The sequence below is a fragment of the Varanus komodoensis genome, unplaced genomic scaffold, assembly GCF_004798865.1.
Source record: "Varanus komodoensis strain SLA01 unplaced genomic scaffold, ASM479886v1 scaffold1, whole genome shotgun sequence".
NCBI lineage: Eukaryota > Metazoa > Chordata > Lepidosauria > Squamata > Varanidae > Varanus > Varanus komodoensis.
In genome coordinates, this window is record NW_025335268.1 from 70,775,007 (window position 1) to 70,801,309 (window position 26,303).

The 26,303-nt window shown below is 48.6% G+C and overlaps 1 protein-coding gene across 2 annotated transcripts in view; it reads left to right on the forward strand.

Annotated features, from left to right (window-relative positions):
* The first annotated feature begins 3,375 nt into the window (after positions 1-3,375).
* The window catches only part of SFMBT2 (Scm like with four mbt domains 2), a 58,091-nt gene continuing 35,163 nt past the window's right edge, over positions 3,376-26,303 (forward strand). The window contains exons 1-5 of one of the 2 annotated variants that reach the window (XM_044428392.1): positions 3,376-3,515; positions 4,511-4,608; positions 7,317-7,557; positions 20,471-20,559; positions 24,443-24,689. In XM_044428392.1, the coding sequence (XP_044284327.1) occupies positions 3,410-3,515; positions 4,511-4,608; positions 7,317-7,557; positions 20,471-20,559; positions 24,443-24,689 (781 nt within the window). In that variant the 5' untranslated portion in view covers positions 3,376-3,409. The remainder of the gene's footprint in view (positions 3,516-4,510; positions 4,609-7,316; positions 7,558-20,470; positions 20,560-24,442; positions 24,690-26,303) is intronic. The other variant, XM_044428402.1, reaches the window with a different exon arrangement.

The window sequence follows — 26,303 nt, forward strand, 5'->3', positions numbered from 1 at the left end:
GCCGGTGAAACGACCGGTGAAAGCGGCGGGGGCGTGCGTGTGTCTCGGCGCGTGGGGGCCGCATCCCGTGCATAGTCACTCGGAAGTAAGGCCCACTGAACGACTGCGGTTTGTGTCCCATGTTAATCCGCACCGAAAGGCATGTGCATACGTTACGCAGATTGGATACCGCCCCGAGTGAGCGCGCACAGGTCTGCCGCTCGACGGGAATGCTCGGAAACAAGCTCCGTCGAGTTGAACAGGATTGATTCGGCTCCGGCCGCGGTCCTGCGTACATTTACCTGTTAGCAAGTCTGAGCTTTCGCCCACTTACTCAGGAGTAAACCCAGAAGTAAACCCGGGGAAGCGGGCAGTGGCTTGCAGCCCGATCCGGGTGCATTTCCTTGGAAATCAGCTCCGTGCGCCTACTCTGCGAGTAAGCGGCGCAGCACTGCGCCGCAGCAGCCTCGATCCAGCTTACGGAGGATGCGAGTGGGGCGGGCGGAGAGGACGCTGCGCGCCTCGCAGGGAGATCCTTGCGCGCGCACTCAGCCCCGCGGAGCAGGCGGAGGCCGAGTGTCGAGGAGCCGCGCTCCGGCGGGAGAAGCAGCGCCCGGGGCTGGAATTGCGCGGCTCCGCGCCCCCCGCCCCCCCCCCAAGCGGCGGAAGGGCCTCTGGCGGGAGCGCCCGCGCGGGCAGGCAGAAGCGATCGGCGCGCGGAAAGCTTTGGGCCTGATCCAGCGCGGGTGGGAGGAAGCCGGTTGCAAAAGCAACGCGCGTTCCCTCGTGGTGGAGTTGCTGGTGCATTGCAAAGAGCGGGGCGCGGGGCTGGCTCCCTCCGTTCGCGGGTTGCAACTGCCGGAGAGGAACTTTTTCCAAGGCAGCCCTCGCGGTCGTTTCTTCCCTGCAGGCAGGCAGAAAGCGATGGCCCGAAGCCTTGGTTCCGAGCATCAAAACAAATTTAAAGGATAGGGTGATTCTTAGTGAGCTCCTGGTGGAAGCAGGAGAGGAGGGAGAAAAGAGCAGCAGAAATGATGCTGAGGCCCTGAACTGACGCATCCTCCTCCACGGACCTCTGATTTCACCTGCTTCATTTGCAGAAGGGAAGGGAAGTCCAAGTTCCCCAGCCTGTAGCCTTCTAGGTATCAGCTCCGCCAGTCTTCCCAATTGTCCTGGAGTTGTAGTCAAAATATCAGGGGGGAGACCAGGTTGGGGAAAGTTGGAGTGTAAGTGAATCAGCCATCTGCGTTTTTAGACAGCAAACTCGGCAGGTTTTTAGACAGCAAACTCTTTGCAATCCTTCACCCACTGGCGCACATTGCCATCACCGCACTTACACCAGCTATGTTAATTAAACAAGATTAAAAACATGCTTCTCAGTTGTTTTCTGGATCCTGCCCCCCCCCCCCGTCAAATTTAAAGCCAGAGCTAAGCCTCACTCTTGCAAGCCCCAAGGATTCCTTTTTAGATCCTGTAAATAATGGGATTCCACTGCGCCACCTGTGGAGTACCACCTGTGATTCTGTGTGAGTCACTGTGAAGTGAGAGTCGCTGTCACTCTGTGACTCAAACAGAGGTGCAACTCTGGGGCAAACTCCTCTGACATCCAGTCCAGTGACAAGTTTGGCAGAACTCAAAGTATTGTTTACTTTTTGCTGAGGTTCTGGTTGGTTCTAAACTAAGTATTGCCTGATTGTGGATTTTGGATGTTTTACTTGGCAAAAAGAAGCAGGAGGGGGAGGCAGACTGCTTTGGAGTCTGAAGGGGGGAGGCCCCCTCAGGGGGGCAATTCTGTGCATGTTTAGGCAGAAAGAAAGCCCTGCAACTCCAAGCATGCCCCATTTTTCTTTCTAAATTGCGCCCTAAATCTCTCCACACTGGAACATTCCCCAAAACTTTTCATAGGCTTAAAAAGAAAGATTTGGGGTGTTGTCTGCTTTTGTACAATCACTGTTAACTTCAGTGCAGCCCATATACAGGAAACTTTCTGGAGGTTCTGCCCAATAATTCGTTTTTTTTTTTTAAATATAGCCACATACCCCCCATGGCATTTTCAGCATCCTTTTATGGAGGTAGAAATAGCACATAGCACACTCTTGTGAACTTGCATCCCAGTCCAACTGTCTCCACATTCACAGACGGATGGAGAGAGTCTTGCACAAGCAGGGGAAAGGAAATGGCTGGGAGCACATTTGAAAAACGATTCCTGTTTTGCTTTCACTGCCCCACGAGAAAGACTCTTTGCACGCTGGCTGGCTGGCGTCTGTGGATCCGTCCCTCATTCTCTTCCTCCTTGTAACTGTGGGTGGCAGGCCCCAGGCTCCTTATTCGAATCCTGGTGAGGTTTGGCACAGCCGTAGGGAGAAGTCGGGGAGCCCAGTGGGGTTTTGAGGGGAGGAGAAGAAAGAGCTCTCGAGAATCCAATTTTTCCCGAACGGCTTAATCTTAATTATGATGTTGCTGCAAACACCATAGATTAAAAGCATCCTGTGTTTTGTTGTTCTTGGTATATTGAGCTCTTGGAATTATATCAGTCTAAAGGCTTTCCATTCTGTGCCCCTTTGGATGTCCATGACCCTGGAGAAAGCCTGTAATCGGGTACATACCCTTGGCTCTTTTTGCGTGGGCTCTCAGATGGTTTTCTGTGCCGCAGCAAAGTGCTTTGGAATGGCTTCGTTCAGTTTGCCTCTGAAATCCTATGAGCTCTTAGTGAAAGATGACTTGTTTCACATGCATACAAATATTTTTAAAAATAATGTAAAATGGGTGGGTAGGATTAGAAGGGTGGTGGATGATGGGAATTGTGCAATGCAAATGGATGGGATTGGGTCAGGGAAGTCTACTTTAAAGTCTGAGAGGGAGAGAATAAGAGAGAGGATGCAGTTCTTAATTGGCAAACTCCCTTCATTGGACGGCTCTCAAGGATAGGCAAAGTTTGTGGCCTGTGAGCGCATTTCCAGGATGGGCTTTTTCCTCCCCAAGTGGAAGCTGGGCTGTGGCTTGAAAGGATTCTGTATTTATGCTTTCATGCCAGAAGTCATACATCCGTCTACATCAAACAATGCCAAGGCCGTGCTCAGCTCATTAAAATACAGAATGCAAACCAGTGCAATAAAAAGCAAGAACAGCAGTCAAATGCTGGCTGGAATTGAGGAGTCAGTCAGGAAACCCTTGCTTGGAAGGAAGAGGTTTTTGGCAAATCCCTTTGCCCTCTGAACTGCTCTTCAGTGCAAATGACGGGGAAGGGAGACCTCGAGGGGTGCCTTGCCGCATTGCTCCGAACACTTGGTAGGGTGTAAGAGAGCTGGGGAGCATGGTTGGGGTAATATAGATGCCCTGGTGAAAGCCATTTCCATCCTCCGCACTACATTTCTACAGGGAGGCCGTATTTCACGATGAATTAAAGAACGGAGACTCCGTTGCCTGCGCGATGGAGACAAGACGGTCCGTGATCATTGCTGCACAAGAGACACACCACCTGTCCACGGAAAATGAGCCAAACCCAGCCAATGGGAACACAGCGCCATTTGATTCAGGTGGGGCTATGCTTTTCCAGCATTGGCCTTTTCAGTTAATGTGTTCTAGTGGTTGGAACATTGAACTAGGACCTAGCAATGCTTCTCAGCCGTGAAGCCCCCAGCATAACCTTGAACTAAATGCTATTTCTCCAGGCAAGCCTACCTTGCAGGGCTGTTGTGGCCAGAGGATGTCCCCTGAAGATGTTCAGCTTGATCAGCCCAATTAGAATGGCCACTGGTCAGGAAAGCTGGGAATTTGGAGGCCACTGGAGGCTGTCAGAAAGCATTTCTCCCTGTCCACTTGGCTGTTTGCAAAGGAAGTCCTCCTTTCCGTTAAAGAAAAAGATTCTGCTTGAGTAATTTCATAGTTCATAAAACTATTTGGGGAATAAACTTAATTGGGCTTGTTTGGTGGCCAGGCTTTTTCATCAGCTGAGAGCCGCAAATACAGTTGCAGCTGCTGTTGAAGGTCTTCTTGCTGTGCTGTGATAGAAACATAGAAACAGGGCAAATCAGAAGGGGTCTCCCGGGCCATCTAGTCTGACCCCCGGCTCCAGCCGGCTCTGCTCACGACATGCCCACCATGTGCATGTCTAGCCTATCCTTGAACACCCGCACCAATGGGGCCCCAACCACCTCCCACGGAAGCCCATTCCATACCCATTCCAGACATGGGTTCTAAAGGCTCAGCATTAGCCAGTAAATATACTGGCAAACCTGATTCGTTCCTGTCTTTTAGGATAAAAATCAAACAGTAAGCAAGTTCCCCATTCTCTGAGAGCCACAGCAGGGTATGAACCAAGTTGTCTTATGCCAGGAGCTGATAAGCTGCTGAAATCATGTCAATAAATATATTAGACATGCAAGGAAAGCTGTTTAAATGCACCTAAGCACTGCTATTCCAATCTGCTGTGAAATGAGCATTACCATTTTTCATTTTCTTGCATATGCTGTTGGTATGGGAGAACCTCCTTTAATCTTCATATTGCAGCTTTTGGTTTGTTTCTTCTAAGCAGATGAAAGTTCACATTCTGAGGATGTGGATTTCAACTGGGATGAATACTTGGAAGAGTCGGGATCTTCTGCTGCCCCTCACACCTCGTTTAAACACGTATGTACTTGGTCTGGGGTTTCTAGTCCTCATGACTGTAAAGAAGAGCCTGACAACGTGGAGGCCCAACCTCTGTTGAGCAGTGCAGTTCTACACACGCCATGCAAAGTAATTCTTGTTCAGAAAGGCTTCTTCAACAAGAATGCAGCCAGGGGGAGTTTCAATATATATATTTTTTTGTTTAGCCGCAAAGTTGTGCCTGACCTATCACAACTCCATGGACAACATTCCTCCAGGCTCTCCTGCCCTCCACCATCCCCGGAGCCCACCCAAGCCCACACCCACCGCCCCAGTGACTCCGTCCAGCCACCTCATCCTCTGCCGCCCCCTTCTTCTTTTGCCATCTATTGTTCCCAGCATCAGGCTCTTCTCCAGGGAGTCCCTCCTTCTCATTAGGTGGCCAAAGTATTTGAGCTTCATCTTCAGGATCTGGCCTTCTAAAGAGCAGTCAGGGTCGATCTCCTCTAGGACTGACCGGTTTGATTGCCTTGCGGTCCAAGGGACTCTCAGGAGTCTCCTCCAGCACCAATGTAATCTGGTGTAAACGATGGATTGGGACAACTTCCTTGCTCCAGCTTCACATATATGTTGATGGGATCTGGGCTGCCAGGAGTGGAGCAAGAAAGAGATCTTGGTAGGCATCTCAAAAAAAAGAAAGAAAGAAAGAAAATGACCTCATATGCTATGAAAAGGGCAAATTCCCTGTTGGGTCTTCTTACCAGACAATAATTAGCAAATAAAGTTGTCATACTGTTCTTCCGTAGTCCAGCCGCACCTGGAATACTCTGCACAGGTCTGGTTGCTACTTCTCAGGAGGGCTATTCCTGGTTTCTCCATCCTTTGTGAATCAATGGGCACGTGGAATTTTGAGAGAAAATCATGGATGCTCTCCAACTGGCACTTTGGTTGGGGTGGGGCTGAAGGAAAACTAAGCAAGGCAGAGGTGGGTGTGAACTCCTAAGCAAAACAAGACCGCCCTAATTTTGATCCCAAGTACAGAGGATGTTGGAGGATGGAGCTTCACATGAGCGTATGGTAGCCTTCCTGTTTAAAAGAATTGTGAAAATCTTATGTCTTGACATGCAGGGAGCCTGTTGGGTCCCAGAGGCATGTACGGGTGCGCACTGGTAGCCACCGGGACCAGCTTGGCGACCGCCGGGCATTAGAACGTTCAGCAGTGGCTCCTTGTTAAGTCAGCTCTCCTCTAAAGCTCTAGGTGGAAACTCACTTTTTCTTAATCCTGCAAGTCTCTGCTCTGCCTCTCTGACTTTTTTTTGCAAACATCATACGTTTTTCAAGATTAAAATTTGGAAAGTGATTACTGAACTGTAAGATCTTCCTTCCTTCCCTCCCTCCCTCCCTCCCTTGCTTGCCACCTTCTGATCTCTGGTAGGGATGATGCCATTGTGTCCTACACTCAAGAGGGGGTTGACCTAAAGGCCCTTGAGTGCCCTCCACGCTTAATTATTTTACCCACGATGAACCCATGTGTGGTTCCTCCTGCCCTTTTGCAGGCATGCCACAAACTCCGCCTGCCCTTGTGGTAGCTGCACTCAAGGTCAGCATGAGGGGTATGCATGAGTGGGCACCAGCTGAGGCCTGCAGCCCTGTGCGGGGGGGGGGGGGTGGCTCTGCTGATAACCCCCCCACCCCCAGCTGCCAGCTGTCCCTCTTGCTTGGTGTCCACTCTGAGCATAAAAGCTTTGAGAGGAGTAAGGAAATGGAGTAGGATTTTCTGCATGCCTTGTGTGGCATTTGGGGAAGAAGATGTGCCCAGGGTGAAGAGAACGGGGCCCACCAGGACCCCCTTGCTCAAGCCCCCTCAAACCTGGAAATGGCACTGCTCAGACGGCAGGTTCCCCCCAAGTATAACATCTCAAGCCAGCATTTTCTCTCTTTTTTGAGACTGAGGGGAAAGAACAGTTAATAATAAACCCAGACATGGCATGTTGAAGCAAGTCCTGCCTTTGCATCTAATCCAGACCGAGTTCTCCATGTTGACTAGCTCTTGGCTCCAGTAATCAGCACTAGAAGCACCTGAAAAGAAAAATCTGGGCCGATTGCAGTGGCCAAGTCTGCATGCAACACGCTTTGGGGATGGCGAGCTGCAATGACGTGCGCTAACCGCGGTTGCCCCTCCCAGCGTCCCAGGAGCCGTTGCAGCAAAAACGGGCTCTCCTAGTCTAAATGAAATAGAAAAAGCGAAGACAGGAAGAGCAGAGAAGAGGCAAAGTGACTTGACTAAGGGCATTTAGGACGTTGGCAGTGGGGCCTGAAAAACATGAGTGGGGCCAGGCCAAAGCAACGCGTCTTGCTGCTGCCTTGCCTCCTGTCAGGCAGGTGAGTTGTTCTGCTGAAGCAAGTGAGACAAAGGCAGAGGTCGGCCAGTCCACGTGGATCCGGCACGTGCTCTCGCAGCTTTGCCTCGGATCTTCCAGGTCACAGGTGCAAGTCCCACTTCAGGTATGCAAACAGAAATACGGCTTAGAATTCTTGGATCTGTGTGTACACTCATTCTACTGAGTTGCCTTTTCCAGCCACAACTCCCATCATCCAGCAAGGCTGGGGATCGTGGGAGTCACAGTCCAACACATGCACACGCAGAGGGCACCAGCTTGGGGAAAGGCTCTTGTGGGAAACGCGCATGTCTGTCTGCTCCCTTTAGTGTTGTGCAAATGCACAATGTTGTCGCTTTCTTGTTCTGTCAGGTGGAAACCAGCCTGCAGAGCAGTTTCCAGCCGGGCATGAAGCTGGAGGTGGGCAACAAGCACAACTCGGACACCTACTGGGTAGCCACCATCATCACGACCTGTGGGCAGCTCTTGCTGCTGCGGTACTGTGGCTACGAAGACGACCGCAGGGCCGATTTCTGGTGTGACGTGATGACGGCCGATCTCCACCCGGTGGGCTGGTGCACCCAGAACAACAAGGCACTGATGCCTCCCGACGGTGAGTCCGGTGCTGCGTTTGGAGCCTCTGGCAGGACGTGCCGGCGCTTCCGGTGAAGCCTGGCCCGATCACGAGGCCGTGCGGAGTGGGTGCCTCGGGGGCGGATCTTTGGGGTGACGACGTCCTGGAGCACCGAACAGTCTCCACAGACCCCCTTGCACGTTTAATCGACCTTGCCATGCTTAGATACGGAACTGCCGAAGTAAGATAGAACTGTCCATCTGGTTGGCTTCCCGGGGATGAGAGGACATCTTGTCCTTCATCTCAGGCAGCAAAACATCTTGACCTGCCTTGCTTCCTGTTCGTGACAGGGGCACCTTCCCCGGCTATATCCCACCTGCAGATTTGGTTTTGACAAGCTAATCCCCTGCAGGCGAGCTTTCTTGCCGATCCTCTCTCTCCGAAAGAGCTGCAGCTTGATGGCAGAAGGGATGCTTCACCTGCAGAAGGCCCCACGGCCTGTCCTGGGTATCTCCAGCTAGGCCCAGGATCTCCGAAACCCAGGAATACAGCTGGAGTTTGACACCAGTTGCATTCTGGCTCAGGAAAGCATGCACTTCCTAAACCAACTGAAATGCAGCTAGCACATTTTTTTGCCCAACCCTAATGAAAAGGCAGCTGCCTCCCAGTGACTGTGTTGAACTAGGTGGACTGATCAGCTGGCTCAGAATGAGGGATCTTGCTTTGTTTCTGGCTCGGCTGCCCTCGTGATTTTTATCTCCAGGAAGAACTGGCTAGTAAATAGATCTCGGCAGAGCAAAAACATATTTTCGGCTAGGACATGGGCTGAAGACTCTGTGCAGCTTGGTCCCCTAGAGCAGTGGTTTTCAGCCTTTCCACAGCTGGGGCTTGGTGAAAACAGGAAAACCACCCTGGGGCCTGCCGAGGCAGAAACAAAAAGCACCGTACACATGCCAGTATTCTGTGTATTCATTTCCAAGCACAATACCAAAAAAATTAAAATTCTCCAAAACAACCAGAAACCAAGCAACAAAAAATGCCCACTAAAGAACAAAATACCAGCGTGGCTCCCACTGAGCCGTGTCTCCCCTCCCCAGCAGCCCCGGCACACCCCTTGCGATCATGATGCCCACCAAGGAAGAGGTGGTGAGCACAGCCAGCTCCTGTGCTGGTCCGTGGCAAGCAGGATGCGGCCCCCGCACTGACTGGCCGGAAATGTCGGCGGTTGAACACTGCCTCAGAGGACTTGCTCTGCGTCAGCCTGTGCTTATCATCCGTTTGTCCTCTTCAGAGGAAGGCTGAGTGCAAGAGGTGGGGAGTGGGTTATTGTTGGGGTGCACTGTGAGGGTTCCTGATGGCGAGGGTTTGTGAGCCGCCCCGAGGCTTCAGCGAATGGGGCGGCATAGAAGTTCCATACATACATACATACATACACACACACACATTCATTCATTCATTCATTCATTCAGGGATGGTGGCATAGAAGTTTCCTAAATAAATAAATGGTCCCTTAATTAATTAATTAATTAATTAATTCAGGGACCTTTACCTGGTCTGAGTGTCGCTTCTGCCACAAACAGGTGACATGCAAGCACAACCACTGGCTCAGAGCAGGACTAGACTAGACTTCCACTGGCCGTGTTCCTGACCTCTGGCTTTCCTGGCAGGAGCCTCTGGGAGCCGAGGTTGGAATATCTGGAGGTCGACCCTCTGCCCATCCAAGCCGCTCCACAGCAGCCTGCCCACTCCCCTGCCTACAATACGGGGATGATAATTCTGGCCTACCTGACTAGGTTGCTGTAGGGCAGGTGGGAGAAACTGCTTCCCACCCCCTCTGTCCATTGGACTTGCTGGCGAAGGCCAACGGGAGTTGGAGTCCAGCATCGTCTGGCAGGGCGTGGCTTTCCTGACCTGCATCCTGAATGCCTTCCATCGGGGATTATGGAAATTGCACCTGGGACCCCAGAAGTGACCAGCAACCCCATCAGGCCACCCGGCCTGGAGCCAGCGCCATGGGCAGGGAACCTGTGTCCACCCAAATGGACACAGGTTCCCTGCCACAGGTTCCCACATTCTGTTACAGCTTCTTTGTGCTGGCGTTCCCGTGAATTTTCTTCCCCTTTCTTAGATGTAGAACGTGTTTTCTGCGTGTAAAAGGTCTCCAGCATCAACAGGCAGGGCTGCAAAAAGATCCCTGCCTGGACTCAGGTATAGTCCAGCCCTCCCCAGTCTGGTACCCCCCAGACGTGCCGGCTGGGAGAAATGGGGAGTTGCAGCCGAATGCATCTGGAGGTACCAGACCGAGGGAGCCTGTGGAAGGGCAGAGAACCTGCCCTCCCCTGGAGGTTGGACTGTGGTTCCCAGCAGCCTCAGTCGACATGGTCAGTGGTCCTGAGGAAGATGGGAGCTGGTGTCCAGCAGCATCCGTAAGCCCACAAGCGCTCTGTCACTTAGAGTAGAAGATGCAGGGTACCAGCTGCTTAGTGAACGGTACCTTGGCAGGATCGTTTGCGCTTTAATGAACTTGAGTTCATACAAGCAAACTAGTGGCGGAGGAGAGAGCCGAAGCGTGAGCGCAACTGAGCATTTGTTACACGGCCAGCCACAAATCTAGCAAGCACACAAGGGGTTTGTTTCCCAAATGCAGTTGTGATGATGCAGTTTCTACTTAATTTGGTCTAGGAAGGGAGATGATTTACATGGTCCAAGGAAGTGAATCATAGCGTTCCGGGGTCAAAAGGGAAGAGATTTTACAGAGTGCCATAGCAGAAGCAAATGACTGGTTTGCAGCCAGAGGCTTCGTGGGGGGGGGGGGGGGGGGGGGGTCGGGGGCGGCTCAGCGGGGGTCGGCGCAGGAAGCCTCCAGATGCCTCCGAGGGCAAAGCGTGCCTCAGCCGTCTCCAACCTCCAGGCGTGTGGGACTGCTGCATGCTGCCTGGGGATGAGGGGCATTGGAGTGCAACACATCTGTAAGGCAGCAGCTTCGTCGCGGGGCCCCCTCCCCCAAGGCCCCAGGGGGCTGCAGCAGCTTCACAAGCCTTTCTCTCCCTTTGGACTGGGAGCCTCCGCAGGGTGATGGGCGCATCCTGCCTTCCTGGCTCTTTCCTGTTTCACCATTAAGAGCCGATAAAGCCAAGCAGTGAGAAGCAAATATCTGTATTCATTTGCTACGTTTCTCATCCAGCTGTAACTGATGGAGCCAAGAGGGCTGGCGCGGAAGGGGACAGCTGCTAATCCAGGGAAAGGGGCGGCAGGGAGCCACACAACGGCCTCCGGGGGCTCCCAGCAGGACCAAGTAATCAAGCCCCCTACACAGCTTGATCTCCCCAAACCATCTTCCCCCTCCAACACCCCCCCTTTGCTGCCAAAGGGCCGCAAGTGATGGCAGGGCCATTGTGAGACCGGGTCCTAGTCCCCCCTCAGCCATGGGAGACTTTGAGCCAGCCGTGGACTCTCAGCCCAGCCTACTCGCAGGGTTGTTGTTGTGAGGATAAGATTGAAAGGAGCAAGAGGAGGAATATGGAAGCTGAGCTGAATTCCTGAGAAGGAAAAAGGTGGGCTATAAATATGACAAACGAATGAATAGGGGCAGGAGATGCCGTGGCCTGTTGACTCCCTGGCTCTCTTCCTGTCCAGCCAGCCAGAGACAGTGACGCTGAGAAGTGCAGCCTGAGGAGGGTCCGATGAGCAGCAGTCGGCGGTCCCAAAGGCCGGCGGGGATGGGCTCAAAATGCAGTCACGTGGCAACTCTAGTCTGATCAACCTCCGTGCCACACCGGTTCTCCGGATCTCATGCTAGAATGCGTTGGCCAAACTTGTCATCCTCGATAGCACGTGCAGCCCGTGGAACTCTGCTAAATCATTCCGTTCCATTTCCATACGCGATGTCAGGTGGCCACAGTTTTAATCTATGCAAATTTGCATGCATTTTCATGCCAGGTTTTCAGCACATGCGCATTTTTCAAATGTGATTTTTGTAAGTGATTTTTTTCCCATTGACTGCATAGTCTCAAATGTGTGCATTTATGTTTGCTCTGCAAACTCCAGGAAAGCATGAATTTTGACATGCAGCTGCATTCCGGGTCGGGAAAGTGGGTTTAGCATGTCTGAACGAAATGGCAGCCAAACACGTTTCTCATTCATCCCTAATTTAAAGGCAAATGCAATGAAAAACTAAAATCAGGCAAAAAGAAATAAATATTTGCTGGTCCTGTAGTTCCCAGAATCTGATTATTAGAACTATATGCTAGTTAGTTACAAAAGCTGCATTTGACTGTCTCACTTCTGGTTCTTCTAACATTGACTGCACTGCTGAGCCGGTGTGACAGAAGACTGCGGCTTTCTGTATGCCACAACAGGGCTTTTCTCTGGAGGCTGCTGAAGGTTTCTGACAAATTGCAACTGAAGAACACAAATTTAAATGAATTCATGACACCAAAGGCTTTTTGTGTGCTGCGTATGGTCACCCTGCACTGACTCAGCTCTGTGACCTGCTATATCTTATGCACACTCAGGTAATTGCGTATGGATGCTGCATTCTCAGCTTTCAAGGCAGACCATCAGAGAGATGAAAAAGTTGTTCCTTCCAGCCTTGCCCTTAATTATACATATATATGTATTTCTCATTACAAATTGGTATCATTTGAATTGCAAACACTTGGTATCCTGGTAAGTGGATGTGTTTACAGTTCAGCGCAAAATGAAATTTATTTAAATGAGGTAATATGCTAATCATTTCACTGAGTGGCTGTTGATTGTAAAAACATGCCATGCCAGCAATGCGAAGGCATCCCTTGGGGGTGCAGCAGCGGTGTCTGGAGATTTAAAGCAGAAAGCCTGTGTCCCAAAATATTCTGATGGCCACCACAGGCGATGGCAGAACCTGGCCTCCTCCCAGGAAGGTCCAGAGTCCCCATGGCTGCAAGGGTGGGGTGGGGTGGGGTGGGGTGGGGCACAAAAGCAGGACCCAGCAAAGGAGATGCTCAGGAGTTGAGCCAATTTCTTCTGCAGGCAAAAGCTGGAAGGCGGCTCTGGAAGTTTTCATATATAGCCAAGTTCAGCAGGAACCAAGGATTAGATTGAAATCTGTGCTGAGCACCCATCAGCTAGGGGGTCAGTTGAGAGGGTTAAAGCCCCCCCCCCCCACCTGGCATAATCCGAATGGCAAAAGGAGAAGGGGATGGCAGAGGATGAGGTGGCTGGATGGAGTCACTGGGGCGGTGGGTTGGGTGGACTCTAGGGATGGTGGAGGACAGGCGAGCCTGGAGAATGTTGTCCGTGGGGTCGCAATGGGTCGGACATGACTTTGCGACTCAACAGGGAGGCATAATCAGGACCAGGGGGCAGCAGAGAGCTTATCTGAGTTTGGTTTCCTTTGCAGAATTACTGGAGACTTGAGGGTCTTTTGAAATAGGAGATTATTACTACTCAGATTCTGTGTTGCTTCCCACCCAGAAAGCAGTCCTGAAGTGACTTCTGCACATAATGCAGACATCCAGGATCTAGGGAGGGTGGGTTGACCTAAAATCAGTATCAACCATACCCAGAGCAATAATGCAAATAAAAATAATGTCATAAAAATAGAACAAAAATTAACATGCAAAAAGTATTCATCCCTGAAAGAACCAAACTTGTTCCTGCTCACAGCCTAGAAGGCATATCATGAAAATAGCTTGCTCCAGTTGGGCCATAAGGAGGCATCCAGATGTCTAGGAAAGCAAGTGCCTCTTAGCCTGGCATGGTAAATACAATCACATTTTGGCCAGATGAAAAAGGTCTCTTCTTAAACTGTGGCCCCGTGCTGAACTTCTCTCAGAGCGGGCACACCCAGAAGGACTGGGTTGCTTCATAAGAAGAGCTGCAGTTCTTCAGATCTTGGGGTCCTGACCTCTCAAGGTTTCACGGGTATGAACCAGAGCTTTGAATCTGACCTAGAAGCAAAGCGGAACCAGAGTGGTTCACGCACTGTCTTGCCCCAGCCTTGGACAGTAGCTTTTCTGGGATTTCCAGAGAGTGATATGTCAACTCCAGGTTTACTAAGAAGGAGATTATTTATTCTTGCAATAATATCCAAAGCTAGCTAGACTTCGAACGCATTTAGCAGCAAGCCTCTTACACCACCCAGTGGGAGGATTCCAGCCTGCTGGGTTCAGATAGAAACCACAGAATCCTGCTCTAAAGCAGTCTGAACCAGAGAACAAAGAAATTGCTAGTTTATATAGATTACAGGCTTGTGGTATTTAAGGCATGCGTGCAGCATTTTACACAATTAAAAGATGCAGTTACTGGAATAGTACTGATTCTGCTCTTTACACAGGTGCTAAAAAATACTGAAGTACAGTTGGATTTTTATCTAATCATAGTAGAGTTGGAAGGGGCCAGAGGGCCCAATCCCCTGCTCAGTGCAGGATTCCAGGTTAAACCATCCCAGTTCTTCGAGCCTGTACATTTAATTTTGTTTCATGTAAATAAGCAAAGCTAGAATGATAAAATGCATCAACAGTCAATCTACATGAATATGCAGGGTGGCCTTCTAAAAATGTAAGGTCTTTGTTTGGTGGAGAAAGCTACTATGAAGAGCAATGGCCGGGCAAACATCTCTTGTGGATATTTTGAAAAAGAGGGTGCTGCCAGAAAGAACTCCTTTTCTTCACTTTACTGACTTAGCTTGGCTAAGTTGAGGAACAGATGGCAGTGGGAGAAGTTTTCCTGTCTGCATGACCCCAAGATCCCTCTCCGTCTGACATCATTGTTGCTTGTGGTCCTCCAGATGTTTTGGTGTGCACTGGTTATGCTGATTGGGGCTGGTGGGAACTGTAGGCCAAAACATCTGGAGGGCTCCAAGTTTGTTTGTTGCGTTACCATATACAATATTACAATATTTCTGTACCACTTCAGGGCCAAAAGTTCTGGAGCAGTGAAGGCTATGCGGTTAAAACAAAGAAAAGAATGAAAGCAATGTTTCAAATGTTTAAAAACAAAATAGCATCAAGACTGCCATGGCTCAGCAAGAACAGGCTTCCCGGAATAAGACTGCCTTTAGAAGGCACTAGAAACAGCACGTTATTAGTGCTACCTGATCTCCCAGGGCAAGGAATTTTGGTGGGCTCCATGGGTCCCTGTGGAACCACCCATGGAATGGCCTTAGTGACTGGGCAGCTGGTAAGGAAGGAGATATATTCTCAGGTCTCCTGGTCCCAGGTTGTTCAGGATTTTGTACACCAGTAAGCTTGAAACCTGGCCTGATGACAAATTGGTAGCTGATGCATTTCCTTCAACAGAGCCAGCTCCCAATCCTGGACTAAAGACTCCAACTGGATTAAAGACTCCAATACCCCCGCATTAGATTTCCCAAGCAAGTCAACCTTGCAGAAGTGCTTTCTAAGCACACAGATGGCTTTCTGCTTCTCTCTTGGATGCATTCAGAATTTCCAAAGTCTACTTATATGCTTTTGTTCCTTATTAATACATCTAATTGACCCCTCGCTGGCTCGATGAGAGCGTAAATCCCCTTCACCAAACTAAACTCGAGGCTTGTGGGATCTTGGTTGCTTTTTCTTAGCAGAACCCAGAAACCCTCCAACTGTAGCCCTGGTGCAGAAGGTGTCCGTGTGTCAAATTAAAGCATTCTGAGCTTAGGACTTTTGCCCTGAGTCTTGAATGGGGTTCCCAGTCTTTCTGCACACAAACCTTTCCTGGTCATCTCAGGTGTTTCTTTCGGCACCTCCACCAGCATTCCCTGATCCAACTCTTGGGAATAATAAGAGGAACTGAGAACAATGCCCTTATCTGCTGCTATTTTTGCAAGCAGGATAAGACTATGGGCTGCTTCTGTGTGCTTTCTTTTTTAATGGCTTTGGTGCCCCTGGGTGGGTGGCTCATACGTTTAACAGCTGCTTGAACATGCTGACCGCAAGAATACAATTCACGGCTGGCTGAACTTTCCATTACTAATAATTTGCTTAACATGGAATGAAAAATGCTGCTGCCCCGAGCGCTGACGTCCCGCTCCTGACGCCAGTTGGGTTCATTGCCACCCGGAGCACTGAGTGTGCAGCACAGGGGCAGAGGGACTGCCGAGATGGGACTGCAAGCAGAGAAACTGATTTTTGTTCTAATAATCCCAGTGGATCCTGAGATCTAGGAAAGATGCCAGTTATTCTGATGCTGTGAGTATTTAGCAATTCTGCCTAAGCATCGAATTCAGAATTCGGAGAATTTCTATTTTTATTCATTCTTTTATTCTTTGAGTCTTCATATCAGGCCTGCTGGGAGTCTTGAGCCAAAACTATATGTAGTGTTACCCACTTAGCATGTAGCTGATTGTAATTTGTTTACTTCAGTGTAAGTACAGAGGGCCTGATCTGGACTGGGGTCACCATGCATATGGTTGAGGGGGTGGGGGGTTAAACCTTCCCATCCAGCCCTCACACCCTGAATTCTTCCCCCACAAATGCACAGGACTGAGAAATGGAAAGGATCCTCTTTGGTACTAATGGAGGGTTATCTTTTGCCCAGCCTCTCTGCAAAGGGGTGGCGAATTGGGAGGGGGAATAAAATGGGTGGGAAGGGTTAACACCCCCATGTGCTAAGTTCTTGGGGTGGGTTCGGCAGCCAGCCTGCTTACAATGAAGGAAAAGGGTTAGAATGAACAAACCACCCCCCAGGACCTCAAAATAGCTAGGACCCCTTTCTTTCCCACCAACTGCTCATTGTTTGGTGTTTTTCCCTATGCATATCGGAGCCTAACAGACACCTGGGAAATATCCAGTCATTGGGAGAAATTCTCCTGGTGTTAAAAGTGTTTCTCTGTAAGTTTTTGGTGAAATAAGAACCCTTCTTCAAGTATATGAATGAAGTCAAGCCATGAGAACTAAATGACTGGCAGATAATGACTTCTAAATAATATTGTGGCTGCAGTGAAATAACAAGTGGGAATTTATGGAAGATGCCGTGATTAAATATTTTGTGCTGACATGATGTGTCTCCGGTAGTATATGATTTAGGCGGAAAGCAATAAGAAAGGAGCCACCTTCAGGGTTTGCTTAGGCTTTTAAATTAAACTAATTTAATCAACTTCCACAGTCAAGCTTGATTTTGGTTTATTTCTGTACACTGTACTGTAATCAGAGCTTTTTGGGGTGCATTTTCCCTCCCACTTCCTCTTGGGTTTTAAATAAAATGTAGATGTTGCATTTTGGTTTTTTAAAAAGATATTTGGAGAGCGATGTAAAAATTGGTTGTTTATTTTATCCATGAGGCTCTTGTTTTTTTATTAAACTGAATTCACTGAGGAAGTTAAACAAAGGCAGCCTTGCCAGGGCAATTTTTAAAAATGACTTTATTGGAAATAGAAAGGGCATTGGGGTCTGGATGAGGCAAATCTCCATGGATTCTAAAGGTGAGGTGCCAACACTTAAAAGACCCTATCCAATCAGTACCCAGAGGAAGTATTTATCTGTCCCCCTACCTATTAACTTTTTATACAGCTGAAACTCTGCAACATGACCTAAAAAGGCTTGCAAACCTCCTTCAGCCCAAGGACTGATTTTGGAGAAGAGTTGAGGTCCAAAGCCAAAAGGGGTGGAATCAAACTTTCTAAAAACCTACCAAAAATAGCAAATACCCACATAAAGCTCTTTCTGCCAGTAAATAGGATTAGGAGAGGGCATTTCAATCTCATAGAATGGGGGATAAAAACTGCACAGAACTGGAGAAACCACAGCAAAATCTGTGGTTGGAGGTAGAACCAGAGGAAAAGGCTGTGCTCAACCGGAGACCTTTGATGGTGGGATTTGCCCTGTGCTTCCGCTGTGGACTCACTTACTCAGGAGTAACCCCATTGAAAGCTATGGGACCTCCTTCCCAGTAGAAGTACATCCCATTGCTCTCTGAAGGCGCAGGACTAGGAGTCTCCCATCCACAGAATGAATGCTCATTCATTCTGAAACGACTTCCCCGTGGCAGGATGCAGATGGACAGTGTCTGTAGTAAAGTAAAGCGGGAGCGATTTATGGGGCACTGAGAATGAATAATGGTTACACGGGGATGCAGTGAAACCTTTCTAATGAAATGACCGCCGTGCTCTGTTTATGAAGACAATATCTAGCGCCCACACTACCTTTATTATGGCTGGGAAATTATGTTGGCGAGGAAATGAAGCCGGCGAGCAGAGGTGTTAACGAGGTGGATTTATGATGGCATCTCAATGCATGTGCGACTCGGCGCAACTGGCATGTTACCAACTCAGTGAGGAAAGGCTGGGCGCACCTAGGCAAAACCCAGGCAGCCTCGGTCAGCTTGGTGCCTTCTGCAATTCCCATCACCCCTCCATTGGCCATGCTGGCTGCTGGTGATGGGAGCTGTAGTCCACACAGAGAGCGCCAATTTGGAGAATGCTGAAATAAGATGGGCTAGGGAACTTCTTGGTTTTGCGTTCTTTTGCGGGGCAACTTGTCAGTGGGCAGGGCCAGTCGGTCGTGGGCACCGTGATCCTAGTGTTACATCTTGAGTGCAGGCACTTAATTAAGATGCATCTAAACATTCAAGCTGGAGCGTTGATCCGTGTCCCTTTGCCGCGCATCTTGTGGCTTTCTATTTGTTTTATAAACTACCTAGAAAGCTTTGCTAATGACCAGTATAGAAATGTCTTCCGTCGCCACTGGAAGCACTGGGGTCTTCCTTAAGCCGAATGGGTTCCAGCTGCCCAAAATACGTTGCATTGCAACAACGATCAAGATATAATTGCCGAGAAAATTCATTTCCTCCCAGCTACTTTGAGAATTACAGCTAAATTCACAGGGGATTGACAAGCCAGTGGGGTGGTGAAGGTCAGATAATGTCAGCATCACTGCTAATTAAAAAGTTTTGGTATTGCCTCCCGATGAGCCCCAGTTCCACTGCACCACTGGGAACATCCCCTGTTCTGTCTCCCCCGTCCCCCGCTCCCCTTTTCATCGCAGCCCACTGAGCTTCCAAGGAGGGGATATGGCCTGAACTGATTTCTTTCACAGATTTGCCTGAAACTATTTAGGCATAGTTCATCCCACTGATGGCTGCCTAGGGCTTGTTTTAGGAATAGCTTTGCTACAGCCTCCTGGAAGAGGCAGGGCAGGAAAGCTTCCGTGCTGCTGGCGTGGCCAGGTGCCCTCCTTTACGGGGAAGAATCCTCTGTTTGTAGCACTGTCCTGTCCCAGCCAGTCCTAAAACAAAACGCCCTAAGACTCAACCTGTCCTATCAGCAGTTGCCAACCAGGTAGCAGGCTAAATAGCAACCACACCTGTCGTCTGCTGCAGGTGGGCCCTGCCGTGGTCAAAAATCCCAGGAAAACCCTTTGTAGACCTGACTTCCTAGAGGCCAGGCCTCCATAGCAAGCGAGCCTTTGATGTACCTCCTACAATTTCGGGGAGTGTTTGCTCTGCACCGTTTAAGGGTGTTTTCCTAATGATTGTGCAGCTGCCCTGCTTCCTTCATGGAATTTTACGGAGCTCAGTGCTGGCTGGGAATGGAGCTGCAGGCCAGTATCTCTGGAGGCTGGGGAAGGCCAGGTTGGATTCGCATGTTGGCCGGGATTCATATGCAGCTCAGGGCGGCCATGAGCCAGTCTCTGCTGCGACTCTCAGCCCAGAAGAGAAGCTTGAGCAGAGCAGAAGACCTGAGAAGACCACCTGAAGCATCCTGGAGGAAAGCAGACATAATTGTATGAAATGCATAATCAGCTGGAGGCATGTGCCCCCCAAGCTTCAGGAACGCTTCTGGGAAGCTTGCCTGGCAGGCATCTATTGGAAGGCTTGGTTCGGGACACCAGGTCACCCACCTCAGGTTACAAGAGTCCTAAATGAGCGGGGAGAGGTGCCTATTCCAGAGACCAGGAGTTATGTAAACACCGTGAGGATTCAGGATTTAGACCAGCCCTGTCTCTCTCAGCTTTGCTTTGCAGGGCTGAAATGCGGGGTTGTCTCTGCTTGGAGCAAAAGGGCTGCTTGTGTCTGGACCAGTTTCCCAGTTCTCCCAGCAAACCCCCAATAGCAGTCTCCCATTTGAAAACCAGCTGGGCTGCAACTTAGCTGAGGAGCTAATTTGTACTGATTGCTTTGGGGCCTCGGTGTCTAATCAGGCCTCAGTCTGCAGATGATGCGATCTATTGATTCTCTTTGTTGGTTACATTCACAGCTTTTGTCGGGTGCAGTTTTCTTGATGGATTTGCTGGTAGTTACTAATGTCAGAGCTTGGATGGTGGCTGTAAATCTTGTCTGCTTGCCTCTGGGTTGTTGTTCAGGGGTTTTAAAGATCTTTTTATGCAGGCAGCTTTGAAGAGACTTTTGGAGTATATGCATTTGTCACCTTTCCACTGCCCCAGTCCACCATCGCAATTTTTAATATTTTAACAGCTTTGCACAGATCACCTTTTCCTCATCTCCTTCGGGGCAGAAGCTAAGTCTATAAAACTCAAAATCTTCTGTTTATATCAGGGTGGACTCCTGTGGTTTTTTTCTGCCCTTTTTTGGGAAGCCTCGTTAAAAGGAGGCTGATACGTAAGTGGCAGGGCTGGAATTCTTCAGCCTATCAGCTCCTTTCCCAGAGCTTCTAGAGCCAGGATGGGGGATGTGCGGTCCTCTAGATAAAGTTGGATTGCAGTTCCCATCAGCAGCATGTTCATCTCCACCGGTTGGTAGGGAACACAACACAGGATGGCCCCTTGGTCTGATCCTGTAAGTCTCGTCTTACATTCTTCAACCTCAACCTCAGTATTGACGAGAGTGGAAGATAGACCAGGATTCCTCATTCTAAAGCTCTCCAGACATTGTGTACTCCAGTTCCTAGCATCCTCCAGCAGCGTGACCAGTGCCCAGGCGGATACATCCGACCTCTGATATAACATACTGGCTTTTGTTTGTGCTCTCAAGCAACTCATGTCTTCCCCTTGTGTCCCCTTGTGTGCTTGTTTTTCAGCAATCCAAGAGAAATACACAGACTGGACAGAGTTTCTCATCCATGACTTGACCGGCTCACGGACAGCACCTGCGAATTTACTGGAAGGCGTATGTATTGAGTTAATACTACTTCTTGAGTTCTGCTTGTGTTTATGGCGGAAGATTTTTTTTTTTATGCCAAGTTCCACAGGTTGCCTGTACAAAAAACTGCAGCAACCCCCCCCCCCCCGGCCTAAGGGAGAAAATTATTCTAATTATTATTAGAAGTAATAATTGAAAACTGGCCCAGTTGAGAATGCCATCCCCATCCTAAGAAATGTTCCTAAGAGGAGAGGAAAGGAATGGGTATGGGTTTCCTAATTCGGGGCTGGTGCATTTGTTTTCTTGGGGGGGAGCAAGCTCCAGATTTTGGGGGGCCCTTGGGCAAGGCCCCTCGATGGGCATCCACCCTACGTAAGCCCTGACAGCCATGACCACCAGTAGATTTTGCTTCTCTTTCTTGGCTCATGGAGGGCAATCAGTGCCATCGTTTTCAGCCTCTTGTCTTGGGGAGACCTGAAGAGAAACATTCAGGCGACTTTCTGTCTCGCAGCACAAGACTCTGCAAGCCGGGGCATGGCACCCCCAGCCCAGGGTCCGAACCCAGCCAGCCCCCTCGGGTGTTCCTTAGATAGCCACATCCCCAGGTGGTCCTGGCCCAGCCTCTCCCAGCTTTTGTGCATTTCCCCCCTGTTGAAAAGATCTGAAATGCCTCTCCTCGGGGTTAATTTCTGGCAGCAAGGGCTGTGAGCCAAAATTGGCTGGTCCTTTGGTAAATTTGGCCCCGCACCTTTGTCTGAGGCTGCCCCCAGCCCTGGGATGCCCATCACAAGGCCTCTCTGATAAGGCACCCGACTCTCAGGCTGCAAGGTGACGCTGCTTATGACGTCAGCCCCATGCCACCTCTAAGGACTTTTCTGGCTAGTGACTCCCGACACCTTTCAACCTCTTGCAATGAACTCAAGGCTGCCTTCAGGGTTCTCTCTCTGTTTTATCCTCACGACAACAACCCTGTGGGGTAGGTTAGGCCAAGAGTGAGTCTCACGGTTGAGTGAGGATGAGAACCTGGATCTGCTGAGTCCCAATCCTTCTAACCACTACACCACACTACCTCTCTGAGCCATATACTCTATTGCTGCTCATTTAAGCACACCAGACAACCTGGATGGAGGAAACTATCATGTGGTTCCTGGACATTATCTAAGGGATCATAGGATAGTTTGGATTCCCAGCTTTGAGGATGAAGTTTGAACTCTGACACTGGAGCAGGGAATCTAACCTTCTTTTCCCACCCCCTCCCTTCCCACACTGGCTGCTCTCCAAGGTTGGGGAAACCACCTTGGAATGCAGGTGTAGGGCATCTGGGACACCTGGAAGGAGAGAGATGGCAATTCCAGGAAGACCAGCCCAACGCTCCTACCGTCAGCCTGTTCCCCCTGCAAAGCATCCCTGTTAGGCAACCAAAAATGTGCATCTACTAAAGTTCAAGGAGGAGAGGCGAGGGGGTAGAAAAGACCACTCCGCCCCTCTCATTTGGGTGCAGATGTCCTCTGAGTTTGGAGGCTTGCAGGCCTCGCAATCGCACTGTGCCCAAAAAGTCTTTGCAGATTTTTTACTAACTCGCACTAAACAATCCTCCATATGGCCCTGGACGTATTTTGAACGGTTATCTAAGCTTGTCCCTGACTTGCTGAAGAAAGGATCATAGGATTGTTTAATCAATAAGCAAGAGCGAGGTCCAGAAATACCATTCCCTGACACTTGGTTGCTACTGACACATATTTGTTAGGGCTGTTCTTATCCTTTTCTTGAATTTTCATCACTGCTTATCGATTTAGCAATGTGCCTGTCTGGGCTCTAGCATTCCTTTGGAGGGTCCTCGTGCTCAGAAAATTCATGCTCCAGGCAGATCCTATTATTAACAGCGGCTGCCTTGCTCTCCTTAAGGGTGCCAATGCTGTTTCTCATGGCTGAGCATCTTAACATAGATCTGTGCCTTAAGGAGCATCCAGGAGTTACTCAAGGAGGATCAGGTGTATCTTTGTATGCCTGTTTATGAACTCAGCCAGCTGTTTTTAGTGCCACTTGGGGGAGCCCATTTGGGGCCATGGAAAGAATCACAGAATCGTAGAACAGTGGCGTTGGCGGGGACCAAGGAGGCCATTGGGTCCAACCTCTGTTCAGTACAGACTCCAGTTCAACCCAGCCCCCTGGGATGGCTGTCCAGCTGCATCTTGAAGGCCTCCAGTGGGGGAGGGCCCTTGGCCTCCCAACGTCACGGGTTAACTGTTGTATTGCTCCTACAGTCAGGAAGTTCTTCCTGATCTGAAGCAAGAATCGGTCCCACTATTAAGGAGCATGAGAAAGCCCATCTTGGGTGGGATATTTTGGGGTACCATGAAAGAACTGCAAACATACTTCATCATCCAGCACCCTTCCCACCACGGAGGGTCCATATGATACCACCAAAGGGGCCGGATTCAGCACTGGGGCCACCAGTTGCTGATCAGTTGTGTTGAGATGGGCCTCCAATGCACAGATTGGCTGCCTTTTCAAAAAGTTGGACATGGGGGAGAAGTCCTTTTCTCCAAAAATAGAGCTAGTGATTTTTTAAAAAAGCAACAGCAACATAAAAATTTAGCGATGCGCTTATTCTTTTCATCTGGCTAAGCTTGAGTGCTGCAAAGTTTTCTCATGTTTAAACTTAAACAGTGGAGCAAAAAGATGAACAGTAGCAGTTGTTTATGCTTTTGTATGGGATTCTTGGGAGTGAAGTTAATAGTACTTTACCGGTATTTAAAACCAGTCCAGTTAAGGATGCAGTCCTACATGGATGCTCATAACTCTCTGAACCCAGAGGATTGTGGATGCCCCACACAGGACAGAAGGAGTGTGAAGGTGAAGGTCACATCTGCACTTCTCTCCCTGAGCAAAGCAGTTGGCACTTCAGAGCAGGAGGGGACGATGCTTTAGCACAATGCATGCTGGGAGTTGTAGGACTTTTTCTGTGTCAGCCTGCATATGCTAGCACGCTAAATGCGTATGGGGTGCATTCTACTTGCTTTTAACACCTGTGAAAATTTCTTGCTAGCCCTGAACATGAAATGTCCTGCCATCATGTGTATCTTTAATGGAATGAAAAGATATCTTTGAAACTTTTGCGACTTTAGAAAATTCTGAATGCAAGACTTGGATAATTTTGCAGTTCTATTTCAAGAACAGTTATAATGGTCTCACAAGCACCAGCAGCCCAGGTCATAATTGGAAATGATTTCCTGTATTCTTCAAATGTTCATTTGATAGTTCCTCAAGTGATGGGAATTAATTCAAAAATCAAAGCCCGGGATCTGAGTGTCTATACCTAAAAGTCAATTTACAAACTCTACACCCCCTCTGACACCTTTCTGGTTACCCACCAGGTTCCCCAACCCTCCTGATTTTATTCCCTCTAAAATTTTGCTAAAACTTGTTTTTAATTAGAAGGGTGCAATGTTGCAAAGCAAAGTTCTCCTTTCCAGCACCGTCTGGATTTGGGTTCCTGGCAGCCCTTTGATGAAAGGACACCCCCCTGGCAGCCATTTTGTGAAATCACCGACACTCTCTCAAAATTCCAAATGTACCAACTCAAAGGTTTGGTGACCCCTGCCCTTTCCCCAGTTCCCTGTGCCTAGGAGCTTTTGAATAAGTATATTCCTGTCAATCTGAAACACAAGACCCATTTTTCCACTGAATTATTGCTGAGAAATTAAGCATAGTTGTTTTCTCTTCCTGTTTTTCTTTTGCTCTTGTGCTTGGAATGCATGTCTGGGTTAAAATTAGGAGGAAGGAGAGACTGGGATAAAGTTGAAGACAATTATCAACCGCAACAACAAAATCGTATAATCTGTGTCTGTTGCCGTGCGAAGACTTCAAATAAAGTTTAAAATACGGAGTTTTGCTTCTATTCAAACAGCCTCTGCGAGGAAAAAACCCCATAGACCTCATTACAGTTGATTCCTTAATAGAGCTGCAGGATTCCCAGAATCCCTTTCAGTACTGGATAGTTAGTGTTCTTGAAAATGTTGGAGGAAGATTACGTCTTCGCTTTGTGGGATTGGAGGAGACTGAATCCTATGACCAGTGGTTGTTTTACTTGGATTACAGACTTCGGCCAGTTGGTTGGTGTCAAGAGAATAAATACAGACTGGATCCACCAGCAGGTAAGCAAGAGAGTGTGGAAGAAAGAAAGTGAGCTTCCAAAACTGATCGTGTTTTCTTGCCTGCCTGCAAGTTACATGGGCTATACTTCTCGTGGGATTCTGCTTTGCTCGAATTTCTCTTTGTTTGCCAGAGTCTCTTTGATTCTCTTTGACGTCTGGACTGGAGACTAAAGTGGGCAAATTGCAGCGTGATTTGGCCCATAATTGTCTAGCCATTGGCTCTTCTGGCTAAAGCTGATGGGAGCTGATTGATTAACTGGTGCGATCAATTTAAGGGTTCCATCCTAAGCATGTTTAGAGGTGAGAAAGTTTTACAGTTCCTTGCAAAAGTCCTTGTTGTCTTAAGGATGCAGAGTTGGAGGCTTTTTCCATCTAAATACCTCCCTTAAAGCACTTTGTGCAGTTGGTTAAAAAACGAGGATCCATTTCAAGCTGTTTTGAAAACAATTTCATGGAAGATGGTTTCTTTTCTTAGAAGTTGCCTTGTTCTACTTGCTTCGTATCTTCTTTGAGAAGGGAGAATTTCCAGGGAATTGGAATTTGGTTTGCTCTGGGAAGAAATCACTTTTATCGTATGGTGTTGTATTTGTGTTTATTTACCTCTGTTTGTTTATTTTATTACCATACCGTCCAACAGGTGAAGTTCTCAGGACAGTTCACAAAGCACATTCAAAAATAAAATAAAATAATAATAAAAACATTTTAAAACATCATTAAAAGTTTACAATGCAAAGGTGGAAAGAAATGTGAACATTGGCCATAACGTCTGATGGTTTTTCTTATTTAGAACATTCCAGAGTCATTTTGCATCATGATGTAACAATCAGGTGTCATGAATAACCCAAGTTTTAACATTCCTTTGTCCAGACTGTGACTAATATACTGTGTTACTTTGATTCACAGAAATCTGTAGGAAATGTTATATTGGGGAGGGTAAAAAAATGCCTAGGTGAAATTCATACAAACTGTTCTTCAAACAAAAAGATAGGAATTCTCTGCAAACCTACTTAGGAAAACTCCCCAGAGGATTGATGGGTGTTAATTTTGCATAAACCTGCACAGTGTCATGCAAAATATCCCATGCCTAAGATTAGCTACACATATTGCTAAAAACAAGGCCAGGCTGGCATTGCATAGCCTGTGACATCTCACCTCAGGCAACATATTATGAGATGCTGTCAAACGGTAGCCAAAATATCAAGACTCACTCCCAAAGGGCCCTAAAACTTGCCGTTTTCTGACAGCCCTAAATATTCTTGAGTGCTTTTGCAGAGCGACAAGTTTTCCAGTAAGTTTTCAGATTTACTTGGTAGTGAAAGTGGCTGACAGTTCGTACCAGAGACGTGTGTGCAAAAGGAACATTTCTGATGGTTGTTGGTTTTGCACGCTTTTCTGATTCATCCAGTCCAGGTAGTCTGTGTGCAGAAAGAGGTTCCAACTCATGTGTCTGCATTATACCAGTCATACTATACACTTGTAAGCAGCTGGTTGCACAGACTGAATCAGAATCGCCTCTAGGTGACCAAGCTTACATAAAGGGACAGAGTTGATGGCCAGGTTTTTTTTTCCTCATTTTTTTAAGTTAATTGGTAATGCCATAAATGACTTCAGAGG